The sequence below is a fragment of the Polyodon spathula genome, chromosome 4 (assembly GCF_017654505.1).
Source record: "Polyodon spathula isolate WHYD16114869_AA chromosome 4, ASM1765450v1, whole genome shotgun sequence".
Taxonomy (NCBI): domain Eukaryota; kingdom Metazoa; phylum Chordata; class Actinopteri; order Acipenseriformes; family Polyodontidae; genus Polyodon; species Polyodon spathula.
Window position 1 is genome coordinate 8058535 of NC_054537.1, and position 26848 is coordinate 8085382.

General features: G+C 36.2%; 1 protein-coding gene across 1 annotated transcript; it reads right to left on the reverse strand.

Moving 5' to 3' along the window:
• Positions 1-24656, reverse strand: LOC121314124 (glutamate decarboxylase 2-like). Its single transcript, XM_041247059.1, has 17 exons — positions 24203-24656; positions 23755-23796; positions 23264-23323; positions 22920-23060; positions 21911-22144; positions 17801-17891; positions 15406-15518; positions 14499-14614; positions 13548-13627; positions 13388-13442; positions 12717-12833; positions 11958-12022; positions 10258-10336; positions 8769-8918; positions 7914-8021; positions 6793-6882; positions 1-3402 (listed from the first exon to the last, which is right to left on the reverse strand). Exons 1-17 carry the CDS (start codon positions 24240-24242, stop codon positions 3229-3231), a joined length of 1755 nt encoding a protein of 584 aa, XP_041102993.1. The 5' UTR covers positions 24243-24656; the 3' UTR covers positions 1-3228.
• Positions 24657-26848: the final 2192 nt, after the last annotated feature.

Genomic DNA, 26848 nt, shown 5'->3' on the forward strand with positions numbered 1-26848 from the left:
TATATATATATATGGTATATATATAATTTTTTTTTGTGCCCCATAGTAATGCAAACTGCAAGAAAGTAATAGTACAACATAATTTAGATACATCTTATTTTTATATAGCAGGTTGTCTTGTCTTGGTCCTCAGGTTTTAACCTTGAACAAAACAATAAGCTGATGTGTTTATTTCCATATAAGTGTTACTTTAAAATTCATATTGGCTAATGTTCTAAGGGATTCATTTGAAGGGTTGCAATTCCGTGGGACACAATTAAATCAAATGTGCTAAATTAGTTTGATTGCTCCAAAAAACTGTCACAAATGTGACTGTAGCAATGCCATGAAATTCTTTGATGCCTGCACCTGTATATCATTTGAGAAGTTGGTTACATGGCAGTGTTGCGCTGCATGGTACGAGGCTGTGAAATTAAAATTTCAGTTGAATTCAACATGGTCCTTACTTAAAGTTTAGAGTGGTAAAAGCATAGGAATGTAGTAACAGTAGTCAAAGCATGGTAAGCACTGTAAAGCACACAGAGCCATAGTAAAGCTTATTAAAAACCATGGTAAGCCATAGTAAACTAGAGTAGATGCAGAGCAGAACCATAGCTGGCATGCTAAACTGATTGCCTTTTAAACTAAGTCAAACGTCATATAAAATACACTAAATATACATGTAAAGCACTGTTAATATCTATCTATGTATGTTTTTTTTTTTTTGGCTGGTACAGCAAGCATTGCTTTAAAGGCTTCAATAACGACGAATGCATTCAAAGAACATATACAAGCATGGAGACAGCAAGCTTCTCATTGTCATACTTACTGAACTGCATTTCAGAAAGACAGCTGTGCAGACTGTACGAAACAGAGCACAAGTACAGCAGATCGTACAATGCTACACAACTCTTACAATTAGCTTTGCAAGTGACTTGGCAATTAGTGAGCTGCTCTTTGACTACCATTATATACTAGCGATACCATGCAAAGCTATAGCAGAACACAAGACAGTAAGATTTTTAAGCAGAAACAATAGAACGCAGCCATGCTGCAGTCGAGTAATGAAGCACTACAAAGGTGTCATAGAAGTAAAATGAGTCGTAGTAGTAATATAGGCAGTAGAAGCAGTAGCAGTCATAGCAGTAGTTATCGATTAATCATTGTATGCACAGTAATACAGAAAGGATTATTAAAAGGCAACCAAACCCCCAGGTTGAATTAATGGAATGCAGGGCATTGTTCTATGTTTAGCTGCTTGTATGTGTCCCATTTCTGAGTCATTGTTTCCTAGATTGCCTGTTATTTCAGCTGTCCACCACCACACGTGTTGGGATATTGTGATTTTCCATGCAAGCAATTGCTCAATAAAGTTGCTTAGTTGTAGACTCTACTTAACTTTGCAAAATACGCAAACACACACAAACACGCACCCCCCCCCCCCCCCCCCCCGCACTATAGCTGTGATCAGTTACAAAGTCATAAACTGGTTTAAAACACAAACCCTTTTTGCAACACTTCAATCTGATATTACAGGAAGCAGATGTTTAAAGTTAGACTGCAACATTACGGACTGGACGTTCTCAACACTGAGGAACCCGCAATGTAAGCAGTGTGTGTAACGCATACTATAACACTCCTGACATCAAGAAATACACAACCATACACAGAGCACAAGCTTGTTGAGCTTTACCTTACACATAGACTCTAAAGTGCACAGCCTCAGTCTGAGGAGACTACACTGGCTAGTAATCCAGTACATACAAAGGCAACACAGTTACAGACACACATATACACTTTCTGTTCAGCTTTACAATATTGGCACATCATACAGCGTCTATATTACTTAAACACAGGGTTTTAAAATGGCTTGGCACAATATTTTGCAACCTGCACTGCAGTTCTAAAAATAGAACTTATACTTTGTTTTGCTATGCAACATTTTTGATGGACACCATAGCACTGTTTCAGTAAAGCCTGACCCTGAATACACAATATATATTTAAATTAAAACATTGCAATTACCAAGCATTTGATCACAATAAATCACAACAATATAAGTCAAATAATATATAACAGTAATACAAATGTGGATAAATATATAGCAATTCACTACCTAAATTAACTTAAACATTTGTATCTGTGTTCAGTTGTGCTTTCATTAAGTACACATTTAATCAGCCAAATGAAAGTATACAATATATGACAGTAGATATTCAAGAGCTGAGAGACACTCGCTGTTATAAACTACTTGAGCTTGCTATGTGTGAAAATGAGCCCTCTTACACATGACCTGAATGAAATCAAAGTTTAAGAAGCTGCCAATGCTGTCACGTACAGTAATGGTTACGGAAGCGTCATCATTTTGATTCAGTCCAGGACCCCGATAATCAAAAAATGCACTTGCACTGAATCTCAATACTGTGAATCTATTTGGCAATACAGCTTGGCAATTAAAGAAATGTGCTAGAGGGAAACAAAAATAAACACAAAAAACCTCTAAATAATTGTCTGTGCCATTACAGAGCAAATTCTGTTTAATAACAACTACTAATGCTGAAAAAAAACGATTTAGATATCAGCAAGGTGCTACCTTGTTTCCAGTGTGCTTGTGCAATGGTTTTGTTTCCAGTGTGCTTGTGCAATGTTTTTGTTTCCAGTGTGCTTGTGCAATGCTTTGTTTCCAGTGTGCTTGTGCAATGGTTTGTTTCCAGTGTGCTTGTGCAATGGTTTGTTTCCAGTGTGCTTGTGCAATGGTTTTGTTACTATTTCAAACTTGTAACTTAAAGGTTCAAGCTTATAATGTAGAGATTGTCACACGTATAAACCTGATTCTACCTCAGAAAGACTGCTGGAACCTTTTTTTTTTCTTAAAGACAGTGTTTTAAGTTTGAGGTAAGTAGTATTCCTTCTAAAAAAGTCATCTTCCTTCACATCCTTCTCATGATACCCATGTCTTACTATCATTCATTGTAATCTCAAATGAATTGCTCAACACGTTAAACTAGTTTCATGTTTTCAACAATGTAAGTTTAGTTTAACTAGATAGAATACAATTTTCTAGTCCAGATACAAAGGACAGACAAAAGCTTAACTTAACATTTAATTATAGCTGTTCTTGACATACTGCTGTTCATTGCTACACCACAATACAGAAATAGATCATTTTTGGAGAAAATAAAATACTGGTACATTCACAACAAACGCTTCCTTTGTCTAACGATTAAGGACATTTACGAAAACACCAGCCTATAAGTCCTGTCCAAGTCGCTCAATTTCGTCAATAAGGAAATCAATGTCTTCAAAAGCTGCAGCTGGGTTTGAGATGACCATACGAAAGAAGTTCACCTTGTCTCCTTGTGGCTGGTAGCTTACCATTGTGGTCCCATACTCCATCATTCTGGTCTTGATTACTGGTGCTACCTACAAAAAGCAACAAAAGCCATTAGTTATGTTATGATTTTAAGACAATAAAGGCTTCACAATGTACCAACCCTGGCCTTTTATCTGAACTTCTAGAAAAACTCATTCTAGTTGCCTATAGAGAAAAAAGGATGTCCATGTCCTTAGGAGTCCCAGCTCCATCTCTTGGAAAATGTAGACTTAACCAAACCTAATTAATTCATTCATGGAGGCTAAAGCTTGGACTCGTCAAATGATCAGATATCCTACTTTCCAGTGACTTGTTCATTCACAAGTTTTCCTTATGTTGTCCCCCATAATCCTCTTGGGGAAAAAAGATGTTTTATCCTTGATCAAGTTATGCCAAAAATCATACAGAGCTTCACTTATGTTGGTATGAGAAGCAATCCTATAATATATCACTACCTTTGGGTATAGATCTAAAGTAACTAGTATGATATGGTTAAATAGCTGTGTTATCCACAAACCTAAAGCATCTCTCACAAACCTACCATACATCAGTCAGTCTGATCTAAGTGACAGCTGGCTGGAGGAAGCAGAGATTGGAAGTATGCTGCTTTCATCTTGCTATAATTGATTTTGGAGAATTTAAGTACCAGGCTTCCATCAAACGATAAGTGTGGCGCAGTTCCACATAGCACTGCCATTATTGTACTTACAGAACTGAGTTTGAAATTATTAGAATTTTACAGCATTACAGTAGCTTCAGAATTTTCTGTTTTCTGCAGCAACGCTAGTTTGCTGTTATTTGTAGAAATTGTATGAACAATGACAATATATTTTCACCATTGACAAAAAGTTCAGTTATATCTCTTTATTTGGTTCATATAGAACTGGGCATTATAAATCTAATTGAAACTTCAGTGTAGAGTCATTGATGCATATAATATGCTATTACTATAGATATATATATTATATATAGGTATATTATCTTCAATTTCCATTCATTGATTGTTAAATATTGTTAAATAATTTTGATTATACTGGACTAGATGGCAATTGTACCAGTACTTGCATCTTCTTGTACTTGCACTGAACTGTCCCATATTTTCTGTATTCTACTACTGTTCTTAATTATAACTATGTTCTGCATCTTTCAGTTGATTGTACTCTTAAAGGTATCTGTATCCATGTTTTCTGTAATTGCTCTTACTTGAAATCGTTCTTATCCATTTATCTTACTTATAACCTGCTCTTAATGGAATGTACTCTTATAAGCAAATATGTTTTCTATAAGTTTAATTGTTCTCAGTCGAATTCACTCTTAAAGGCAATAATTTACTGTATTCTTTAATTGAATTTGATCTTATTTTCTACTGATTTTACTGTACTTTATAACTGTTGTTATCTGTAAGGTAATATTGTGTAATGTGATATTTTGCAATGTGATACTTCATATTGTGATACTTTTTAACAACTGTAAGTCACCCTAGATAAGTAATAAATAATAATATAATAATAATAATAATAATAATAATGAAACTGCACATCAGGTTCGGTTATGTTTACCATTTATAAAAAAAAAATGGGAAATGTAAACAAGTTGACATTTCAAAAGTAGATTTAAAAAAATAGAGTAGAAATAGACCTTATTTTGTGAAATTAAAAAAAATCTAATGAAAATTAAAACCACTTTGAAAGCTGCAATATAAGCAATATATAGCATATAATATATATATATATATATATATATATATATATATATATATATATATATATATAGATGCAAATGGGTCATTAAGTAACTTCAAAAGCAAACAAAAACATGGTTACATAATAGCCCTGCTCTCTGTAACTTAAAAAAAAAATCATTTTCTGTGTGGCCTGCTGAGAAAGTGATTGTCAAACAGCTATAAATACAGTTTGGAAAATTTTGGATTCTGTCTTGAGGTGTGCAAATTGCATTTTGTGCAGCAGAGCTGCTCTTCTCAGATGCAATGACAGCACTTGAATTGAAAGTCAAGGTGTTTCGATTGCAGTAGGTTGTAAGAGTTAATCCTGAATTGCAAAGCCCAGGCGTTTCAAGTAAGTGGAAGAAAAGTAATTTATTTTTTGCTGAATTCACTTCCTCTGAGCCCTGCATGAATCACGATGAATTGTGTCAGAATATTTTGAAAACACTCTGTATCTGAAACTTGGATTAACACCAGCACTATGTTCCAAACTATTCGTTTTCTAATATTTATAACACAGGTCTCACACTCCATTTACTGGGATTAAAGCAGCTTATCAATGGCCACCACAGACAAAAAAAAAGTTATTAAACTGAATTTTGAGAGTTGTATTTGCTGGGCTTGTTAATAAACGTGCATCCTTTCATTGTTCGGATTGAAGTGCCAAAATTAGGTTTACAACGGGGTCCCACAGGACAGCAGGGTTCACAAAATCAAACACTTATACAAAACATGAATTGTTCCTAAATAAAATGAATACAATAACTAGTTAAGCTGCAATAATTGCAAATCGAATAAACACCTTTTCACCTTGATGATAATGGTATGTGCAAATGTAGTTAAAGGAGGTGCGGATCGCTCTGAACACTATACCTCATTACATCTCAAGTGATGTTGCACTGAGGCCATGTACAGTTAGGCTCCAGTATACTGTGGTACTGGTACTATACACTCCTTACATAAGTTGTACCAAGATTTTGCTTTCATCATTTTTTCCCTATCTGTCTTTTCCTGGCTCTGGGTTTAAAAAGGACTTTAGGTTTTTGTAGCAAAGTGCCCGCCCCTGTGTGTATTTTCTGTTATATGATGTGTGTTAATGTTGATGTATAGTTATTGGTACACAGGATATAAACGGGTCTGTGTAACATGAGTGTTTAAAATGTATATTTGTATTTTGTCACGAGGATTGCACAGCACTTCACGTGTAAGTAAAACGTAATAATATGTGAGCACGGGGAGTTGCACTTTATTAATTCACGTGCAGTTGTACCGCGACTCCAATTGAATGATTGATTCGCAATCGAGTCTCGGTACAGCTGCATAAAAGCTGCATGTTTTCACCCACTCGGGGTTGGGTGTTCGGTGAATGGAGAAACGGATTGGAGACGGATGTAATAAATAATGAAATAATAAAGTTAAAATATCTGCTCACCATATTTTGTATAGTGTTAGTCCGTTTTGTTTGTCTCTTGTTTTGGCGAATGTGCCGTGTCCTGTGTTTTTGTGTTTTTTACAACCGTTTATTTTCTGTCTGTCTGTTCATTTATTAAATGCTGAGAGAAACCATTCGCTCAGCTCCACCAAATTCCACCTCTCTCTGTTGTTTATGTCCTGTTTCTGGTCTGACGTCACCCACTGCAGCCGTCTTTGTGACACTTTTACACATAATTAGTACAGCGTTGTAAAATACAATAATTAGGAAATTGAAATGTCTCACCTTACTCAAGCGTCTCAATCTCTCCTCCTTGTTTTCCACATAGCGAAGACTCGGTGGCAGGTACCAGAAACAGACGTTTGTATGCTGAGGCTAAACATAAAGATTTGTGTAAACTGAGTGAAATTCCCCAAGCTGCAGCAAAGTGTCCATCAGGGGTATATCACCTGCATCCACACACTGGAAATAAATTCATGCTTTTTGATCATTCATAATGATTATTGGCTTATCAAAATACTCCAATGCAATCTACATTGTATCAGATTTGGTACACAGCTCAATGGCACACTGGGTAGTAGTGAGCACTAGCTGATACAATATATTTGGCCATATTTGTAATGGGCGAAATTATATTAATTAAATAGCTAACAGTTGTATTTGTGATACATCCTGGCCAGTTTGTGATTTAAAAGTAAAAAAATGATTAATATGTATTTACATTAATAAAATATATGGTTTCTCCAAGGGTTAACCCAAAGAGCTTAAAAAACATACCAAAGCTGTTGAACACCAAGCTCTTACAAGCTGCTTTTGTTTTTTTGCAGCAGCAATTATGCCATTAGCAGGCTGTGATAAGGAATAATTCTAGGTTTCTCCCTAGTGACTCATACAGGTGATCATTAAAGGGTAGGGGGTTGAATGGAGGGTTTCTTTTGCTTTGATTGTTCCTATAGGCACAATTGGAAAAGCACCTGGATGGTGCCCAAGGGCGCTTAATTCACTCTCCACTTTGATTACGTTATGTCTTTCCCACACAAAAAGCTTAGTGTGGCTGTCTAACTGAGGACTAAGCAAACTGAGTACTTTTAAACTAAAATTATTTTCATTTATTGCACAGCCGTGATTATTGCATTGTAAGTTGCAGATGTCAAAGATTTTGCACTGTTTCTAAAGCAGTATGTTATAGGGTAATTTCTTTTATTTTAGAATAATAAAGTTAAATGTATAACATAAAACTGAAAAATAACAACAAAGATTTTGTGACTGAAACATGTTTGTCATGAAGAGAACTGCATAAACAGATAATATTATAACAATAACAATATAATAACGATAATGTAATATATTGCATTATTTGTGCATTATTTTAAATTTCTCATCAAAATGCATGGCACACTGCTTACTTTTTCATCAAAAACCATTTCGTAGCCTTCCCTGTTCTTTACTTTGTTGTAAAGGTACTCTGAGAGCTCCAAGCACTTGTCAATTTGGGCTTCAAAGCCTATGGTGCCCTGTGAAGAGAAAAGCAGATATGTTTTCATAATAGGAGTACAGGGAATATAAGAAATGGGAATAAAGTACATTGTAAAATGGCATGGGAGGAAGACAGATGACATAGTAAATAAGAAATTCAAAAATCAGTATTCTGACACATTAATAAGCTTATTTTCGTTAATCTAGTCAGTTTGCTCAGAACGTTGTCAGCTGTGGTCCAAGTAGGATTAACATATGACTCCATGTACACTAGGACAGTTTGGAACAGTTTAGGCTTTTCAGCTCCCATCGCAGTGCATTCTGGTACGTTTTACCTGCCTCAGGTACCTCTCACAGCAGGACTATACTGACCAGAAAGCATTTACCAGGATCATTAAACTCTTCCATGTGAGGGCAAGAATTTTCAGGACTACTTGATTCATGAGTTTGTCGTCCAGCTCAGCATATAGTGTGTGACGAGTGTGAGAAACCACTATACTAAGATTCAAACTCTTTGTCCCGTTTTTTTTTTTTTTTTTTTTTTTTCTGTGAGATAATGCACCACCAACTGAGTAGAAGCGCATTGAAATTGAAGCAGGAAGTGCAGTACTAGAAATCCTGTCAGGCCTGGACAATAATAGCAGGGGGAGGAAGAACATAATGTTGTTTTAAAGTGTTCCTCTTGAACAGTGGCACTCAGTAGGTTTTCTTAGTGTGCCATCTGTAGGAATTGCATAACATGATGTACGCCCACCACTTCAGACTGGTTAATATACTTTACTGACCTTGGCTTTCCACATCAGCCACAGCTTAAAAATGTCAACATGGCGACCACACTGCAGGGCTTTGTCACCAGTGTCATAGGACAGATCGTAATGCTTGTCTTGCTGGAAGAGGTAGCAGGCATGCATCTGGTTGCATTTCTGCATCAATCCCTGTCGGCAGAAAAGAAATAGATGAAAGATGTTAAAGCAAGATGCCATTCTGAGTTTCAATTGAATGATACTGCTATTTATTTGTGCAACTTTATTTAGAAACAACTTCCCAGACATTATGGGTGTTGTACTCCTTGTCTGCTTACCTGCAATGTAGTCCTACAGCCACACAATGTCATTTTAGACTTAACATGAGTAGTGATTTCATAAAATGATTATATTACATTTTAAAAGTAATAACGGAATCAAAAAAATACAGAGACAACAGAGGCGTTTATAGCTAGATATATTAAAAGCCTTTCATAAATAGTAAATAATGTGTACATTTAAGAAGTTTTACATTTAAATTATATTTTTGTCCAATTTAGCATATATTTTTTAAAGTAGGCTGCCAATATGATGTACGATGGGCTATATCTGTAAAATATTAAAATATGTTGCTCTTAAATATTCAAACAAACTTGATGCATCAAAAATCCTGCATTGAATCTGCATTGATCAGGGCTGTAGTAAAGTGGGGTCTTTTTTCAGTTACTTTGTGGAAAGCATTAATTCATTGTTTGCTTATTCTGGCATCTGTGCTGTGCATCTCTTGTGACAATGATTGGTATGTATTTATGAATTCAGCAACTTTTTTATACATTTGATAAAGTCCAGCGTTACGGCTTTCAAACCACTGTAGCAGATGCATAATTTTGTGTATCATGTGTTACAGGAGTAAACTTTATTGTTAGAGTACTAGCCTCCTTTGGGATTGCATCTTTCAGATGCTCTTTAAAGGGCAGGTTGAAAAAGCTCTTTTCATGGTTGCGATCAACTTGTCAAGTAAATTTTGTGTCTACACGGGATGAATATGAAACACAGACTTGAGCCAGAATAACCAGATAATTTTCTTTTTTTTTTTTTAACGTTACAACTTATTAACATATTATTGGTCTTTCATTTAAAGAAAGGGGAAGGGCTATATATATATATAAAGAAAATACATACAGAGGTAAAGATAAGGACTAATCAAGAAGCTGGCCTGCACCACACATCAATGCACATTTGTAATTACAGTGATTTAAGTCCCTATGTGGATCTTGAAGTACAGTACATCACTGCATTGCAGGTTAGTCATTTTGTGCAAATTCTGCCGTGAGTTTTCAAGGCCCTGCTTATTTTGATTTGATTTTCAGCGGTATCTTATTTTTTTCTAAAGGTTTTTTGGGGGAAATAATTTCAATAGACCAGATTTTTTAAAGTTACCAATACTACTACTACTACTACTAATAATAATAATAATAATAATAATAATAATAATAATAATAATAATAATAATAATAATAATAAATCTCACCTCTTCTCTGACTAGTAGAGCGGAGCACTGCAATGGGACAGACATCATCTTGTGCGGATTCCATGTGACAGAATTTGCCCTATTATTAAAAAAAAAGTAACACAAAATAATCTGCTCCTATTAATTAATCAGTTCCTGACCTCTAACCATGACACCACACAGTGCCTGCTGGTCAACTGATAATCACTCAAACCCATAAAAAGTGATTATAGCCATGAGGTAATATCCTATTCCCATTCACATACACTGCATGCATATCGTGTTCCATCCCAACTCATCACAAGCCACCAGAACACTCTCCAGATTCTATCCCCTACTGTCATTTTTCCAGTCCCATCAATCAGTAGCTGTCAATAGGCATGTGCACCCCTAGGGAACAAGTGCAGCTACTAACATTTGAATAACCTTGTCTTCTAAGGGCATTGATTAGGCTTCAACTAACAAGTCTACACAAGGTGGTCTACATTTGAAAAAAAAAAAAATAATATATATATATATATATATATATATATATATATATATATATATATATATATATATATATATACAGATATAAAGTTACTTTAATCTAAATAATCTCTTGCTTGGTGAAAATGTGTTTTCCTATTAGAACGACCACTTTTACAAAATCTACCCGGGTAAAATGATCTCGGTAGTGACTGACACTGAACTTCCTCCAGTGTGAATGTGTTATTCTCTCAGTGAAAACAAAGACCTTAGTAGGCTAATTCGAAGATAAGGCTGATTCATAGGTAACCTATTGTAGTGCGAATCATGTGTGACGTATGCAACAGTTGACATCAGAACACAAACTGCAACCATGGCAACAGGTGTGAGGAGGCAACAAGATTGAAACAGTGTGTATTGAGAAAAGCACGAAAAATATGAAGCAATCTACGCTTGCTATGTTTTTCAAGAGAAAGGGCATTTAATTATTGTATTCAGCATGTCAGTGTGCTTTTTATTTTTTCATTTATTTACTGTTTTCTTTTAAATATACAGTTTAAATGTTGATCAATGTGTAGTAGTCTTGAAAGAACTACTATATACAGTATAAAGATGTTCAATTCAATTTGGGCGTTTCTTCATTATTCTGATACAGCAAATTGCCAAACTCTATTATAGTGAACAAACTGATATAACAAACATTTCCCCAGGTCCCATGGGGGAAATTAGACTGTATTTACATTGGGACGAGACATACTTACTCAAGCAAATTCCAATTGGAAAGACTTAACCCCAACCCTTACCTAGCTCTCTCCCTCTAACCAGTCAGTCATGGTAGCATATAGATAAAAACTAGATCTTCATGTTATCTTTGTGAAAATGTTACTTTTGTGTTAAGACCTTGCTAATTATGGCCTGGCATATCCTGGACATCTTCATATAAAAATGAATCACTATTGCACAAGAGAAATAAGTCCTCAGTGAACAGTGATGCATCACAAAACCAGCTCTCAGTTTAGCACAATGGGCTTTGGGTCTAGGCAGCCTGCGGTGAAGCTCACAGTGTCACTGTCTGTGCTGCAGTACTTTTACTCTGTTGAGAAATGACTGTATTCTTCACTTAGTGCTGCTAAACTAGCACAAGTGACCAGAATCCAGCATAAAAAGAGCACAGTTTATACAATACTCAAAATGCAGTGTCACATAACATTCTCAGTGTAAATTCACACACGTTGAGAGAAATAATGACACACCTTTCGACTCCATTTAATTTCCATCGATGCTTCCTGGACATCAGCAATCCACCACCCCAGGCTCCCTTAAAAAGAAATATATTTGTTTAAGCTCTTAAAAAAGACTTCTACTGATTGCTGTATTTCTTACTTTGTAAAGACGTTTCCTCTCAACTAAAATTTTCAGATTAGTAAAACAAAAATGCATCCTGTAGCAACAACAGTAAATAAAACCCCATTTGAGCAGGTTTTCTTTTTGTGGTGTTTTTCAGTTATTTTTCTTTGTTAACTTGATCTTTACACAAGCAGAATATTAATCTAAGGGTTACTATGTGCACCTGAATTATACACTCTGGAAATATTAGCCATTTTGTATTATATTTAAAAGCGTATTAGCTTAGTAAATGGCCCCATGTGATTTACTTTATGGTAACTAATTTAAATAACAAGGGCTTATTATCTTAAAATACTGGCTGTGTCTCTTAAACAGTGGCATTCAGTTTATTACTTGCAATTCAAACTGTACTGTAATTGCATTCCTTTCAAAGTGCACCCCAGCTCTACCCTTATAAAGCCTTCACAGCAACCAGTATAACATTAGTTGAACTCCCCTTTTTCCACATAGTTAAAACTCCATTCAAATGACTGTTGAAAACAATATAGGTTTAACTAAAACATTAAACTGAAAATTCTAAGCAGTGGCAATGATCTTCCAGAATAAAAATGTAACCTGCCTTGGTGACGGCTGTGTGGTTATGAAATATCACAGATCACACTTACATCAACATGCATCCAGACTTTGTGTTTCTGGCAAACATCTGCGATGGCAATGAGTGGATCAAACGCTCCATACACTGTAGTGCCAGCTGTAGCACTTACAAAGAACGGCACACAACCCTGTCAAACCAAACACATGTACTTATGCAACACAAATAGGGTTCATTAGGAGAATCATTGTTTGGGGCGGGGGGCAGATAGCAAGAGTTTTCATTTGCTAAACATTAAACAGAGAAGAACTGGACAAGCATACAATCATATCGTATACGTTGAGCAGAGTATACTGTACATCAGACCCCTTTGATGTATTTGTAATTCTAATTATAAGTGTTTTCATTTTTTGAATGCATTTATACGTTTTTTTACAGTCTTGAAGCCTTTTTTTGTTATCTTCTGTAAATTATTAAAAAATATAGCGCCTTTTCACAGTTTAAAGGAATCAATAAATTACATAGTCTAATGGCAGGACAATGGGAATAAATGAAGATTTGAACTGGAGGGACCACTGTGTTTTAGGTGGCAAAGGAGCCATACAGTGCCAGTTGTGACATGGACTTAAATTGGGTCATTGTGGAAGTCATACAAAGGGTTTAGATAAAAGAAGTAGAAACATCTGCCATCATATAGTACTGCATATATGGCTTGATTATGCGTTTTAACAATGGCCAAGTTACCTTCTGTTTGGCTTCAAATATTCTTCGTTCAAGGTCTGACGGTATCATTTTACCTCTGGAGAAGGAAACTGAATTATATTACTTGTATGTTTCAGCTGTCACAATTACATCAGTCACATTAAAACAGTCTACCTTGTTATAGATTACTATCCAGGCATACCTCTCATCGACCTTGACCAAAATAACACTGTCTGTGCCAATTCCTAAAGCTGCTGCCCCCTTCTTAATGGAAAAGTGACTCTAGAGAAGAACAAAAACAATCAGAAACAGCATGTTCTGTGAAGTCCCAGAAGCATACAATAATATGGCATTAGGATTCCACCTAACTTTATTTTCATCTTATTTGCTGGCCATAGAAAGCTAGGTGGCTCATGCTTTTTTTACATAGCACATGCACCACATTCTGGCCACATTGTGTAATCACACCCTGTGTTGCAAAACCCTTAGACATACTAAGTGATATCATAATTAAAGAAACACTAAATGTGTTGTACTTGTTTTCCTAAGGGAAACACAACAAACACAATCTTTCGTCTAGCAGTTAATCAGTTGTATAAGGGTAAGCATGAATATACATCTGGAGTAGCGCTTTTAAATCATAGCATATTGTGTTACTTGAAACTGCGATATACTGTCAATTGGCAAAAGCATAGTAAAGTGTTGTCAAGCATGCGAGAGGAACAAATAAGCAGGCACCATGTTCACACTGCCTAATTTAATTTTAAAGATTGTTAGTGTAAGCCTGCCAATCGCACAGTCACAGTGTGGCTTACTTCTATAAGAATACCATTCTAATACATTTAGGCGTATAATAGACACATGGAGGAGAGCAGTGCTAAATTAATATGAGCAGCTGAATCTGAGATTTGACAAAGTGTGCCTAAATCCAGTGACTCATTTCATGTGATGAAGCATTTGAGCACCCAAGAAATGACAGTAGCCATCCAAAGTGTGGAAGATCAAATCTATAAAACAGTGGAATCATTTCTAAAAATAAAATCTGCATGACTAAAGAAATATCTCATGCATTTTGTGGATTACAGATTTTTTTTTTCTTTTCTTGGCAGCCCTTCGTACAAACACATAATCCAAAGCCACAGAAATGACGTACATGTTCAGAAGTGAAGGCAACCAGTCTTGGAACAGCTGACATTCCCTTCTCCTTCACTTCAGGGAACATCTTGTATCGAGCTACCAGCATCGCATACATATTAGATATCGCTCCACCTGAAGCACAGTCCAACAACACACATGTTTAATCTTCAGCATTGCTCACATTCATTCTTGTACCACTTTGGAATCATAGAACTGCAAGGCAACATGACAAGTGGCTCCTCTCCAGTACTTGGAAATGTTGTGGTACAACTCAAAACTGTTCTGCTGAGTCACACGTGGAGTCAAATAGGCAAACCATCACCTGAAACCATCAGTCATTAAAATCTCCTTGGATACCAGTTGTTGGTATTATCTGGTAAACAAGGCTGTGCTGACCTCAGCTTTTTGTTTGTGCTATTTCTGATTCTCATCTGTCAGTTCCACTCTTAACAAAACATGAGGCTGATGTTACCCAGAATGCAACATTCCACCCATGTCTTCCACTTACTGTATAACAAGAACACAACAACTTCATGAGTATCTATCATATTATATATATTTATGGTATTAATATTAAAATGTATCATAAATACACCCTCTTTTTAAAAAAGTATGGGTGAGTAAATCGAGGTCCAAAAAACGGGACTCCCAGACAGAAGGGAGGCTGTTAAAAGTGTAAATTCTCTTTATAAATCCTATATTCTGAAATGTTGATAACATTACTATTATAGTCTTCTATTATTGCACTAATATTGTATCCTGATTTATCTGTCCTGGGAAGGCATATTGAAATCCCGAGACACCTCCCTCAAAACCGGGATGATCCAGGGAAAACAGGGACAGGTGGCAACACTAGTTTACAGTACTCTTTAACTTAACAATTATCTTCTCCTAACACAAAGCGACCTTGAAGGTTCAAATACCTGGTGAGAATATTCCATCTCCACTGCCATCTGGCCAGCCAATCATCTCCCTCATTTTCTTTAGAGTGACATATTCCATCAGGACAAACACTGGGGCAATCTCATAGGTGAACCTAAAAGACAGCCGTAAATACATATTGAGAGAGTGGCAGGGCGTTTAACAGAGTTGTCTACAGTCCTTGGTTTGAGCAGTCTGGGAAGTACTCCCACATCTGAAAACAACCCTGGGCGAAAGTGCACAGCCTAAAGTCAAAGAGCAAGGGTGCTTTTCTTCTAAACTAATTCACTAGGAAATTAAATATAGGAGTTACATGTCCGTAACAGGAGAGGGCTAGGCTTAATTTGAGCTCATAACCCAAAATGTACTCCATCTTACACCCAGCAGTATAATTACGGCAGTGTATACCTACTACTGGCGTTACAGGGTCACATCTCAAATGTTTTGTATACAATATATACTGTAGTTACACAAGTCTTTCTGGGCAATTCAAGGGTGTTGACTGAATAGTCCAAGCCAATTTTTTTTTTTATTTAGATCTGTCATAGACTGGAAAATTGGCCTGTTGCTAGGATATTCCTGATATTTCAGGTATTGGAAAAACACTTCTATATCTGGAAGACCCTGTGGAGAAAAGTGGAAAATATTGGGCCCAGTTATCGTTCTGCGTGCAGCAGTGCAATAATTTGCTTCATTTTTTTTTTGTTATAAAACTACTTAGAAACTTGTAAACTCAGCTGTTGTTTGTTGCTTGTTTTTGACAGTGAGATGACTCAGAATGGCTTTAATGCCTGCACCATGGGAATAATGTTCTGGAAATTATGATTAGAGTATGAACCCTAAATATCGAGGTTAACTAAAGGACACATCGAGTGTACAAGGAAAGTGTACAGTTTACTGACTGGTTATTATAAATATGAGTCATATCATATCCAGAATGCAATGCAAAATGACCCGGGGTGGGGTATTTATTTCTCATCATTCTCAAATATCTTAGTAAATAGATTTTAATGATCAAGCTGTGTCAAAAGTATAGAAGCATCCCAAATATGGGACATTGTTTCTCCCATGACTGTGATTCACTGTTGTAGAAAGTTGGTCTAGTGTGACAGCTCGCTATGAACATCAATCAAATGGTCCACAACCTGTACTGCAGCTTGTTCAATTTAAGAGCTGGACCAATGAACCAATTAATATACCAGACATTGTCAGGAGAAGACAAAAGACAATGTCATCCACTATTTTATTGGCAGTAACATACCAGAAGTGAGTGGCTGATTTTATGGGTGGCCAATCGTGATAGCCCCTGTAGTTCATGCACTAGTTTCCAGTCTTGTCTACTGAGGAATCCCTGGCCAGCTGGGAGTGCTTTGTGGACTTGCGTAAAGGTTTGGAGGGAGCTTACGAAATGATTCTCTGTGTTCCAGCCTGCCGAGTGACGGATGCACATGTGACAGATGGTTTCTACTGGCTGATCCACATCAGTTCAATTGAGGAGCCAGGTGGGAGGCAGGCTGGTTGTGAAGAGCATCAGTGAGAATGTCATAAACACTGCACTACCTCTGTTCTTGAATATCAAAAACACTGCACTGCCTCTGGTGTTGAGTATCATAAACACAGCCCTGCCTCTGCTCTTGAGCTCCGTTGTGTGCTCTGCTCAGAAGAAAGTGTCGAGGTCTTGGCTTGAGCTCTAGTGCTTGAGAATATTTTCCATGTTGAGTTAATAAAAGCACACAAGGCGTGCACTCCATTGTGGGCAGGATTTGGTCATTAACAGCCAATAAAAAGCCAGAACTCAGGCAAAACAGGAGTTAAATAAACAATGACTCAAAGCCATGTTGCTAATTAATGCCCTTACAACAGCATCAGATTAGCAACACTAACAAAGGCTTTAGTCAAAACATTTGTATACTTGCCAGTTGAGAATGAGTCTGCAAGGTGTTTTAACTCTTTTTTAATGATTGTGGTCATTCCTTAATTATAACTGCAACTCATTCCTTAAGGGAAGTTACAGGGTGTAACTCTGCATTGAAGTAATAATTTGATACAGAAGCTCCTGCCAACCAACAGCCTGCTTCCACATCTCTCTATCTAAAAGTATGTTAGATCTGGCCTGCCCTTTGTCACTACTACAGCCAGTATATATATATATATATATATATATATATATATATATATATATATATATATATATATATATAATATTTATTTATTTATACTATTTATCTAAAACAAGTAAAACCATACTTTAAAAAATGTTTTAGTTCCTTTTTTTGTTGTCATTGTCATGTCTTTTGCTTATTAAAGAGGGCATATTTCTGAAGAAATGCATACAGCAGTTCATAACAAAAGCAAACACAAACCAGCATCCAGGACGGCACAGTGTCTCATACTCACATATTAGTATTAGCAGTAGATGTCAGCCAGTCGGCTGCTAAACCAACCATATCTAATCCTGTAGAAAGCTGATTGAAGTACCTGGGGTGGCCTATAAATAGAAAAAAATATATATTATTCACTTGGTTGAAAGAAGTGAATTGCAGTGCCCATGGTGTACAAGGCTGTCCAGGTTTGGCTGTTGATCAATGTCATTGTAGTGGTTTAATTAATGTCAAGAAGTACTGTTCTTTTGGGTAAGCACAATGCACATGTGATTCTAGCTTATCATGTTAAACATGGGAAAATTCAAAAACAGATGCATCCCTTCTACTGTATCTGTTTCCATTTTCATATAAACATAATTAGAACATAAGAACATAAGGAAGTTTACAAACAAGAGGAGGCCATTCGGCCCATCTTGCTCGTTTGGTTGTTAGTAGCTTATTGATCCCAGAATCTCATCAAGCAGCTTCTTGAAGGATCACAGGGTGTCAGCTTCAACAACATTACTGGGGAGTTGGTTCCAGACCCTCACGATTCTCTGTGTAAAAAAATGCCTCCTATTTTCTGTTCTGAATGCCCCATTTATCTAATCTCCATTTGTGACCCCTGGTCCTAGTTTCTTTTTCAGGTTTAGAAAGTCCCTTGGGTCAACATTGTCAAGACCTTTTAGAATTTTTAATGTTTGACTCAGATCGCCGCATAGTCTTCTTTGTTCAAGACTGAATAGATTCAATTCTTTTAGCCAGTCTGCATATGACATGCCTTTTGAACCTGGAATAATTCTGGTCGCTCTTCTTTGCACTCTTTCTACAGCAGCAATATCCTTTTTGTTGCGAGGTGACCAGAACTGAACACAATATTATAGATGAGGTCTTACTAATGCATTGTACAGTTTTAACGCTACTTCCCTTGATTTAAATTCAACACTTTTCACTATATATCCGAGCATTTTGCTGGCATTTCTGAGTCAACATGAACTCCTAGATCTTTTTCATAGATTCCTTCTTCAATTTCAGTACCTCCTATATGGTAGTTATAATGCACATTTTTATTGCCTGCATGCAGTACCTTATACTTTTCTCTATTAAATGTCATTTGCCATGTGTCTGCCCAGTTCTGAATGTTGTCAAAATCATTTTGAATGACCTTTGCTGCTGCAACCGGATGTTTGCCACTCCTCCTATTTTTGTGCCTGCTACAAATTTAAGAAGTTTACCTACTATACCAGAATCTAAGTCATTAATGTAGATTAGGAAGAGCAGAGGACTTAATATTGATCCCTGTGGTACTCCACTGGTTACCTCGCTTCATTTTGAGGTTTCTCCTGTAATCATATTTTCTACATGTTAACCACTCCCTAATCCATGTGCATGCATTTAATTGAACCCCTACTGTGTTCAGTTTGAGAATTAATCTTTTATGCAGGCAAAAAGCTTTCTGGAAATCTAAATAAACCATGTCATATGCTTTGCAATTAACCATTTTTGATGTCGCATCCTCAAAAAAATCAAGCAGGTTAGTTAAACCCTTTTCTATAACCACGCTGACTGTCTCCCAGGCTACTGTAACCATATAGGTAATTTTCCATTTTGGATCTTATTATAGTTTTCATAAGTTTACATATTATAGAAGTCAGGCTTATTGGTCTGTAGTTACCTGGTTCAGTTTTGTCTCCATTTTTGTGGATCGGTATTACGTTTGCAATTCTCCAGTCTGTCGGTATAACCCCTGTCTCAAGAGACTGTTACGTGATCTTGGTTAGTGGTTTGTAAATAACTTATTTCATTTCTTTAAGTACTATTGGGAGGATTTCATCTGGCCTAGGTGATTTGTTTTATTTAAGAGCTCCTAGTTCCTTTAACACTTCTGCCTCTGTTATGTTAAAGTTATTTAAAACTGGATAGGAACAGGTTGACATGTGGGGCATGTTGTCCATATCCTCCTTTGTAAAAACTTGTGAAAAGTAATCATTTAATATATTTGCTATTTTTTCCTCTTCGTCTATGGTTTCGCCATTTGTATCACTTAAACATTTAACCTCCTATTTGAATGTTCTCTTGCTGTTATAATATTGGAAAAAACATTTTGGAATTGGTTTTAGCCCCCTTGACATTGTTTATTTCTATCTCTCTCTTGGCCTTTCTAACTTCCTTTTTGACTTGCGTTTGCAGTTCCAAGTACTCTTTCTGTGTACTTTGTTCCTGGTACCTTTTAAATGTTCTGTAAAGTGCCATTTTTCTCTGAATATTTTTTAAAAATAGCCGCCTTTTTTCTGCGAGTGTTTTCTCTATTTTACCTCAATCTACTTCTGTTAGTCTCTATTTCATTCCCTCATGGTTGGCCTTTTTAAAATTGTAAACTTTAGCTTTAGTCATTACTTTTGTGATGATTATGATGTAATCCAATTGAAATGGATGACATCATAAAGTTTGATATAAAACCGCTTAGACAACCTTACATCCTGCGGCTGCTCTAGCCCACCTACAGAAACTGGTACTGGCATAGAACAAGCCATGGGGCTCACAATGAACGCAACATAAATAATGCCCATACAGGGCATTTTTGGAGCCTCTATCATGTGATTATTTACTATAAATAATGTCACCTACATACAGCACATCCTGTGGGCAAGCAACTATGTAGACACTCTTAACAAGCTGCTGCCTCACATCTGAGGGATGGTTAGCCTTTAGGCATGTTTTGCAGCTCCAGCCATGGCAATACAACACCCTTCACTTTAAATATGCAAAATAAAAACAGAACCCTGTTAGTATCTGTGTGTTCCACCATGTACCACCACTAAATCTTAAGCAGGGAGCTATAGGTGTATTCAGTCTGTGTTTCAGTACATGTGCAATGGCCATCTTATAGACATTTTGCGCCTCATGGGCCCCATATAGGTAGGAAAACAAAAGTGCACTGTTTGGATGCAGTCAGTGTTCTCAACATATAGGTAAAAATAAAACATCAAATACAGAATTGGGAATTTACTATTAATAACAGTGATGTCATTAATATACTTTTATATTTGGTTTAAATGAATAATAATAATAATAATAATAATAATAATAATAATAATAATAATAAATAATAATAATAATAATAATAATAATAATAATAATATATGTAGGCTTGTTACTATTCGATTTTTTTTTTTGCCAAATTGACAATTAATATCGACTTTTATAAAGAAATAATTTACCTTTTTTTAGATAATTACATAGTTGAACAGAACTAACTTGTACTTATTATTTGGAGTCTGAGCTCCCCCCTCTCCTGCTTCAGCACAGCTGGACTCAGAGTCACTGGAAGGCAAGGCAGACAGGCCTGCTTCGTCCTACTGCGGAGACTTCAGCTGTCAGTCAGGGTGCTGTGCACACTATTCATTAAGTGTTTTGCTTTTGCACAGCATTTTCAAATCAAACTAGTAACTGTCACCGTTTACCTAAAGCAAAAGCTTACATACACCTTAACCCACAAATTTCAAAGTAAGTGCTTTGAATGACAGGCGCTGTAGCTGGCAAATGAAAGTGCACAGTCAGTGCAGGTCTTGATGATTGACAGTCATTTAAACAAATGAGAGCATTCTAGTGCTGCTTCAGTCAACGATGTCAGAACAGGATGAAAGTGACAGTGACAGTGAAACTATAGTAGTAACAGACCACTGAGATGACTGACAGCGACCCCTAGCCATTCAGAGCGGAACGGAGACGGGACAGACAACAAGTATAAAAACTACACAAACTAGAGAGGATTCTAAATTATTATTTTTGGTAAGAGAATAAAAAAATAGTGAGTGGTTTTACCGACATTTATTCTATATAAATATATTTCAGTCATATTTTTGGTGAATTCGATGTTTAGTGAGCTTTGCCGAAAAGTAGCAAGCCTAGTTATATATTTAGTAGATAAAATATTAAGATAATGTTGCAGTACAATAATCAATTTAACTTCTGAATCGACAGTTACACCACAGACTGCTTAATTCACTCATTCTATATTCAATTACATGAATCTACTTCATTAAAGGTGACCTTTGAAAACCAATGCCTGCATCCCAAAAAATGTTCAATTACTGTATCTAAATTATACATTTGACTGACTGTATTTGAATTTAATACACACCTGTTTTAACAGCATATTTCATCGTTGATCTGCAGTTCAATAATATGTCGTCCAGGGTTTCTGGCTCGTCAGTAAGTTCCCAATTGTTAGCTTGAAGTAATTCATTTGGATAGTGGAAATCAATGACTTTTGTAGACCTGTCAAATGTGTTCACTATATATGAAAGTAAAATGTCCATAACTTCTTGTAGAAAGGCTATTGTTGCTGTATCTCCATTGCTTACAGGCAGGAGGTCTGTAAAGCAAAATAGATGGACATGTAACTGGATTCCTTTGTATCCATCATTAAACAAACAGCGTGAGCGGAGCATCTTTCATACGATTACGATACGGGCACAAATAGAAACACATTGCAATGAAATATCTAATCTCTGTATATATATATATATATATATATATATATATATATAATATATATATATATATATCAGTATAATAAACAAGATGAAGTAGCTGATGCATTCAGAAAATGTTGCTATTTTAGGCTCACGCTTACTCCTCACACAATAGAAAGGACAATAAAAATACAGCAATTACATCTTCAATTGTAAACCCCTAATTATTAGAACTGCTTACTATTTACACTGTGAAGTTTACCATCCCTTTTTCATGCTTATAATATTTAGGTACCATGGCTAACGACGTGCAATGACTTACCATGCCTAATTGTGCTTACCGTGCTATCACAATATATTTGCTGTGCTTTACTACACTATACTGTAGCTGTGTACATGCATTCAAGTATGATCCTTGTGTTAATTTATACAAAACGTTTTTTTTTTTTTTTTTTTTGGGGAAGAGGGTTTGGTTATCCCCTTATGAACTTGCTGCATATAGAATAAAGCTCCTTTATTTTTGGCAAGCCCTTAAAAAACTTAAAGAACACATACTGTTTTTCGGTAAAATCCCCCAGATTAAAAAAATATGAATTTGCTATAAAGCAAGCAGGCAGAGGTTTGGCTTTAAACAACAAGGCTTCCCTTTGATGCGCAGTGTTCAATAATCCTTACCTGTTGAATACAGGATAGAGAAATCAATATTATTTTTGGAACAGGTACAAGGCTCCTTACAGTTGCATGCCCCTAAAGTCGCTCCCTCTTGTTTAGCGGCGAGATTTGCTGCTTTTTCACCTTCCCCAGTAGAAAGAATTGCTGTAATATTTGGGAAATTAAATAAGATTAAATTAATAAACATTTAGGCTGTAGATAATATTATGCGTTGTGATGCTTCTAAGCTACTTTTGTTAGCATTTTGTATTTATGAAATAAACACATTTTGTACATTATTTGGTCATCTAGATTTTAAAAAAATATATAATTATGTTTATTTTTTTCAGAATAACTTAACAACCCACCACACAGTTTTGAGCTGATTCCTCCAGTGAATTTTTGTGCAGCTTGACACCATGCTCTTGCTGCAAAAAACACAAATAAAATTTAACTTGTAAGGACTACTCTTGGGACATAATAATGTTAAGGTTGCTGTTTAATTTTCCATCGCTGTTTGTATTAATGAACATGCATTTACATTCACATGGATAATGTGGTTTGAAATTGGCATGATTGTTGTTAATTTATTGGCAGTTATAATAATTTCACAAGTTGTATATTCATGTAAAGAGTATATTTATCTGATGAATGAAACAGTTGTAAAAAACTGATGTAAAAAAACAATGTAAATCTCTTTAAACAAACTGTAGTATGCAACACATTCAGGCTTACAGTGTTTAATTGTGACCTTTGGAGTAAACTGCTTTTTTTCTTTCTTTCTCTAAATGCTTACTGCTCAGGTACACACAACACGTAATACCTGTATTCAAGGTTTATGATGTTCGCATTCACTTACGTGTGCTGGGGTTTTGGTTGCTGTTATTCCCCTCATTTTCGGCTGCAAAAGACCAAAATCTGGGTGATGCCATTTGAAATGAAAGTTGCTTAAAAGATCAAAGATATATTGCCCATCCGGATTTAAAATATCAAGAGAAACACACACAAATGAGACGGAACAGTGGAGCTGTTCAAAAGACTGGTGCTGATCTGGTCCTGACTTCTTTCCTCCTGAACAAATGAAGCTGCCCAACCATTCAATGATGACATAACACAGTTGACATACAGAAGACGTGGCTCTCTCAACAAACGCTCTAAGCCTGTTCTCGGAACAGAATATTTTTCACAGGTATGAACCTGATGAAACACAAATCTGGCGCAGTAGTTTTACTGCTGTTCTGCAGCTCCCGAGTGTGCAGATTATATCAAAGAGAGTGCGCACTATTTAGGTAAAGGGCGATACTCACACACTATTATAGGCGAACCTCGCAGGAGTATCACACACATCTTCAGACTCACATTGATTGGTGCATTTGCAGTTTACTGCATGCATGCATTGACACGTGCATATATCCGAAAGAGCAAACGCTCAAAAAAAAAAAAAAAAAAAAAAAAGTGCACTGATCTTACAGCTGCAGAGTATGCATTGTTTTTTTAAACTGTGTATGTACTTTTATCGGACGGCAAATGCTATCTCATTATTCACCATGAAATTGCACAGGGGGTTATTATATTATTAAATTGGTGACTAATGCGAAGGTAAAAAAAAAACATTGTAGAAGACGGTAGTTTTGTCACTAAACTTCTAGCGTTAATCGTCGGATGACAGATATGTCTGCAGCTTTAGCATAAATCTCCTATGCGTATTTATGTGACTAGTAGAACAACATAGTCTCGTATCTTGTAAAGCGCTTTGTGATGGTGGTCCACTATGAAAGGCGCTATATATATATATATATATATATATATATATATATATATATATATATATATATATATATATATATATATATTTACAGTACTACAGAGGCGCAAGGTTATTTTTAAGAGCTTTTTGTTTAGCAGTTCAAAAAATGCATTCAGCTCCACACTTTCTCTGCAACTTCAGCAACTGCCCTCCAGCAGAAAACGACTTGACAGCACTGACATCATTAGTACTAACACGTAATTCCCTTTGTGCAAAATCAAACTGAGTGCCCGATGAAGCGTGGCATTCACGTCTGCAGTCCATTACTGTGGCGGCTCGTGATTGTCCCCTTCAGGCACTTCTGAAATTTCATTGTCAGTCTCTGTTCAAACGTCATTGATCTCGGACGTCATCAGTTCGAATAAACAGAGCCTTGAACCAAATACAGTAATGGAAGGATGGCTCCCGTTTCACATTCAAATAATAATAATAATAATACATTACATTTATTAATCGAAATAGAAGTTCACAGTGACTGGAAAACGCTACAGTTAAATACATCTGGTCTCTAAATAAGAAAAAAATAGAGTGTAGGGCAATTTCTCACCATTGACTGAGACCTTACCCTCAGGTTTGATTTCTGTTCGCATCACAAATGTAATTATTACTGACCTTTGTAGATCTGTAAAAAATGAAATTAGTTTTCCATGTGAGTCAAAAAATACTGTTTTGTTGTACGGGGACAAAAATAAATAAATACATACAAATATTCAGGTTTTGTTATTTTTCTGCTTCCTGGACTCTGACAATGAACTGTATGATGTGTTACCTTTATTGTGAATGACATCCTGTATGTGCGAATTGCACTGTTGCTTATGTGAATGCAAAATGTACCTTTGGGAAATGAGCGTTTTCTTTTCTTTAGATGTATTCGTTGCAGTTATCCAGGGCACAGTGAAAATGACATCGTGGCAAAGGTGTAGGCCTACTCCAAACAGTTGTGTGTGGCAATAGAAAAAATATTGCCAGTTTCCGGTAACTCCACAAGCTCGAGCATTGCGCGCAGTTAAGCTCTGTCATCCCTCACACCCGCCCGGGCTACGAAGGGACAGTATTGATTTTAACTCATCTTAATGGCTAGCAGCACATCATCCACTCACTCATATACATAGTAGATATTAGTCAGTGGGTTCCAGTCATATTTTTTTCAGAATGGTGGGATACCTTCAAACAGCTGATCATTATCAGTAACTAACTCATTAACAGACTGTATGCAAAGCTGTGTGAATGATCTGGTTTATGCTGCTATGGACCGTGCTAAATGCCCAACATGAGATTCTTGTCTGAAGAGCTGTATAGTGCAAACCATATTGACAAAAACATGACCTAACTGTTAAACTGTTTAACTCAACAATTTCTCTTTTGACACCCCGATCAATATCTGACCAAAATGTAAGAAAACCTTATTCTTTATAGATAAAGCAAAAATAACCAGAGTTTTGTAGAGCTTCTTCCAAGGCATCACTTAAATGTTTCTAACTCAAAGGCTTGACTCTTCAATATTGTGTTGTTGTTGTTATTTACAAGTAGTATTCGTGTTGCCCAGTTTTTGCCTACATGCTAGTGTAACAGCAGTGTTGTGTGATACTTCTGCATTGTGGTTTAGCCGCTGGCTCGCTGCAGTGCAGGGGGTCGCTGGTTCACGCCCCGCCTCCTCCTGTTTACACTTACAGTGTTATAAAGCTGTACTGGTGTTTTGGAGAACTCAATGTAGCAAAACTTTATTCCTTCCTTGCAACATCCCTGATGGCTTCAGCAATCTGTGTGAGTTGGTGCTATGGTGCTTTGCCGTAGGAGGTAAGAGGTGAGAGCCCCGGACCACTGGAACTGTTTCCTTTGGTTAAATTGAGATAGCTTATTTAATTAAACTTAATAAGTTATCAACGTACTGTTAGAAGGGGAATAATACATTATTATTTTGTATTTTTATTATTAAGAAATTACTTCAATAAACAGGCCATAATATGAAAGACTGTATTTCTTAGTGTTGCAGATATTACATGGTCAATTACAGGGCCTCCAATAAGAACACTGTCGTTCTTATTAGGCCTATATATTAAAAAAACAAACAGACTGAAGGGACAAGTCTTTAAAGCAACATGAATGGAACGTGTTTTAACATAATCTTGAATCTGCGGGTAAACGG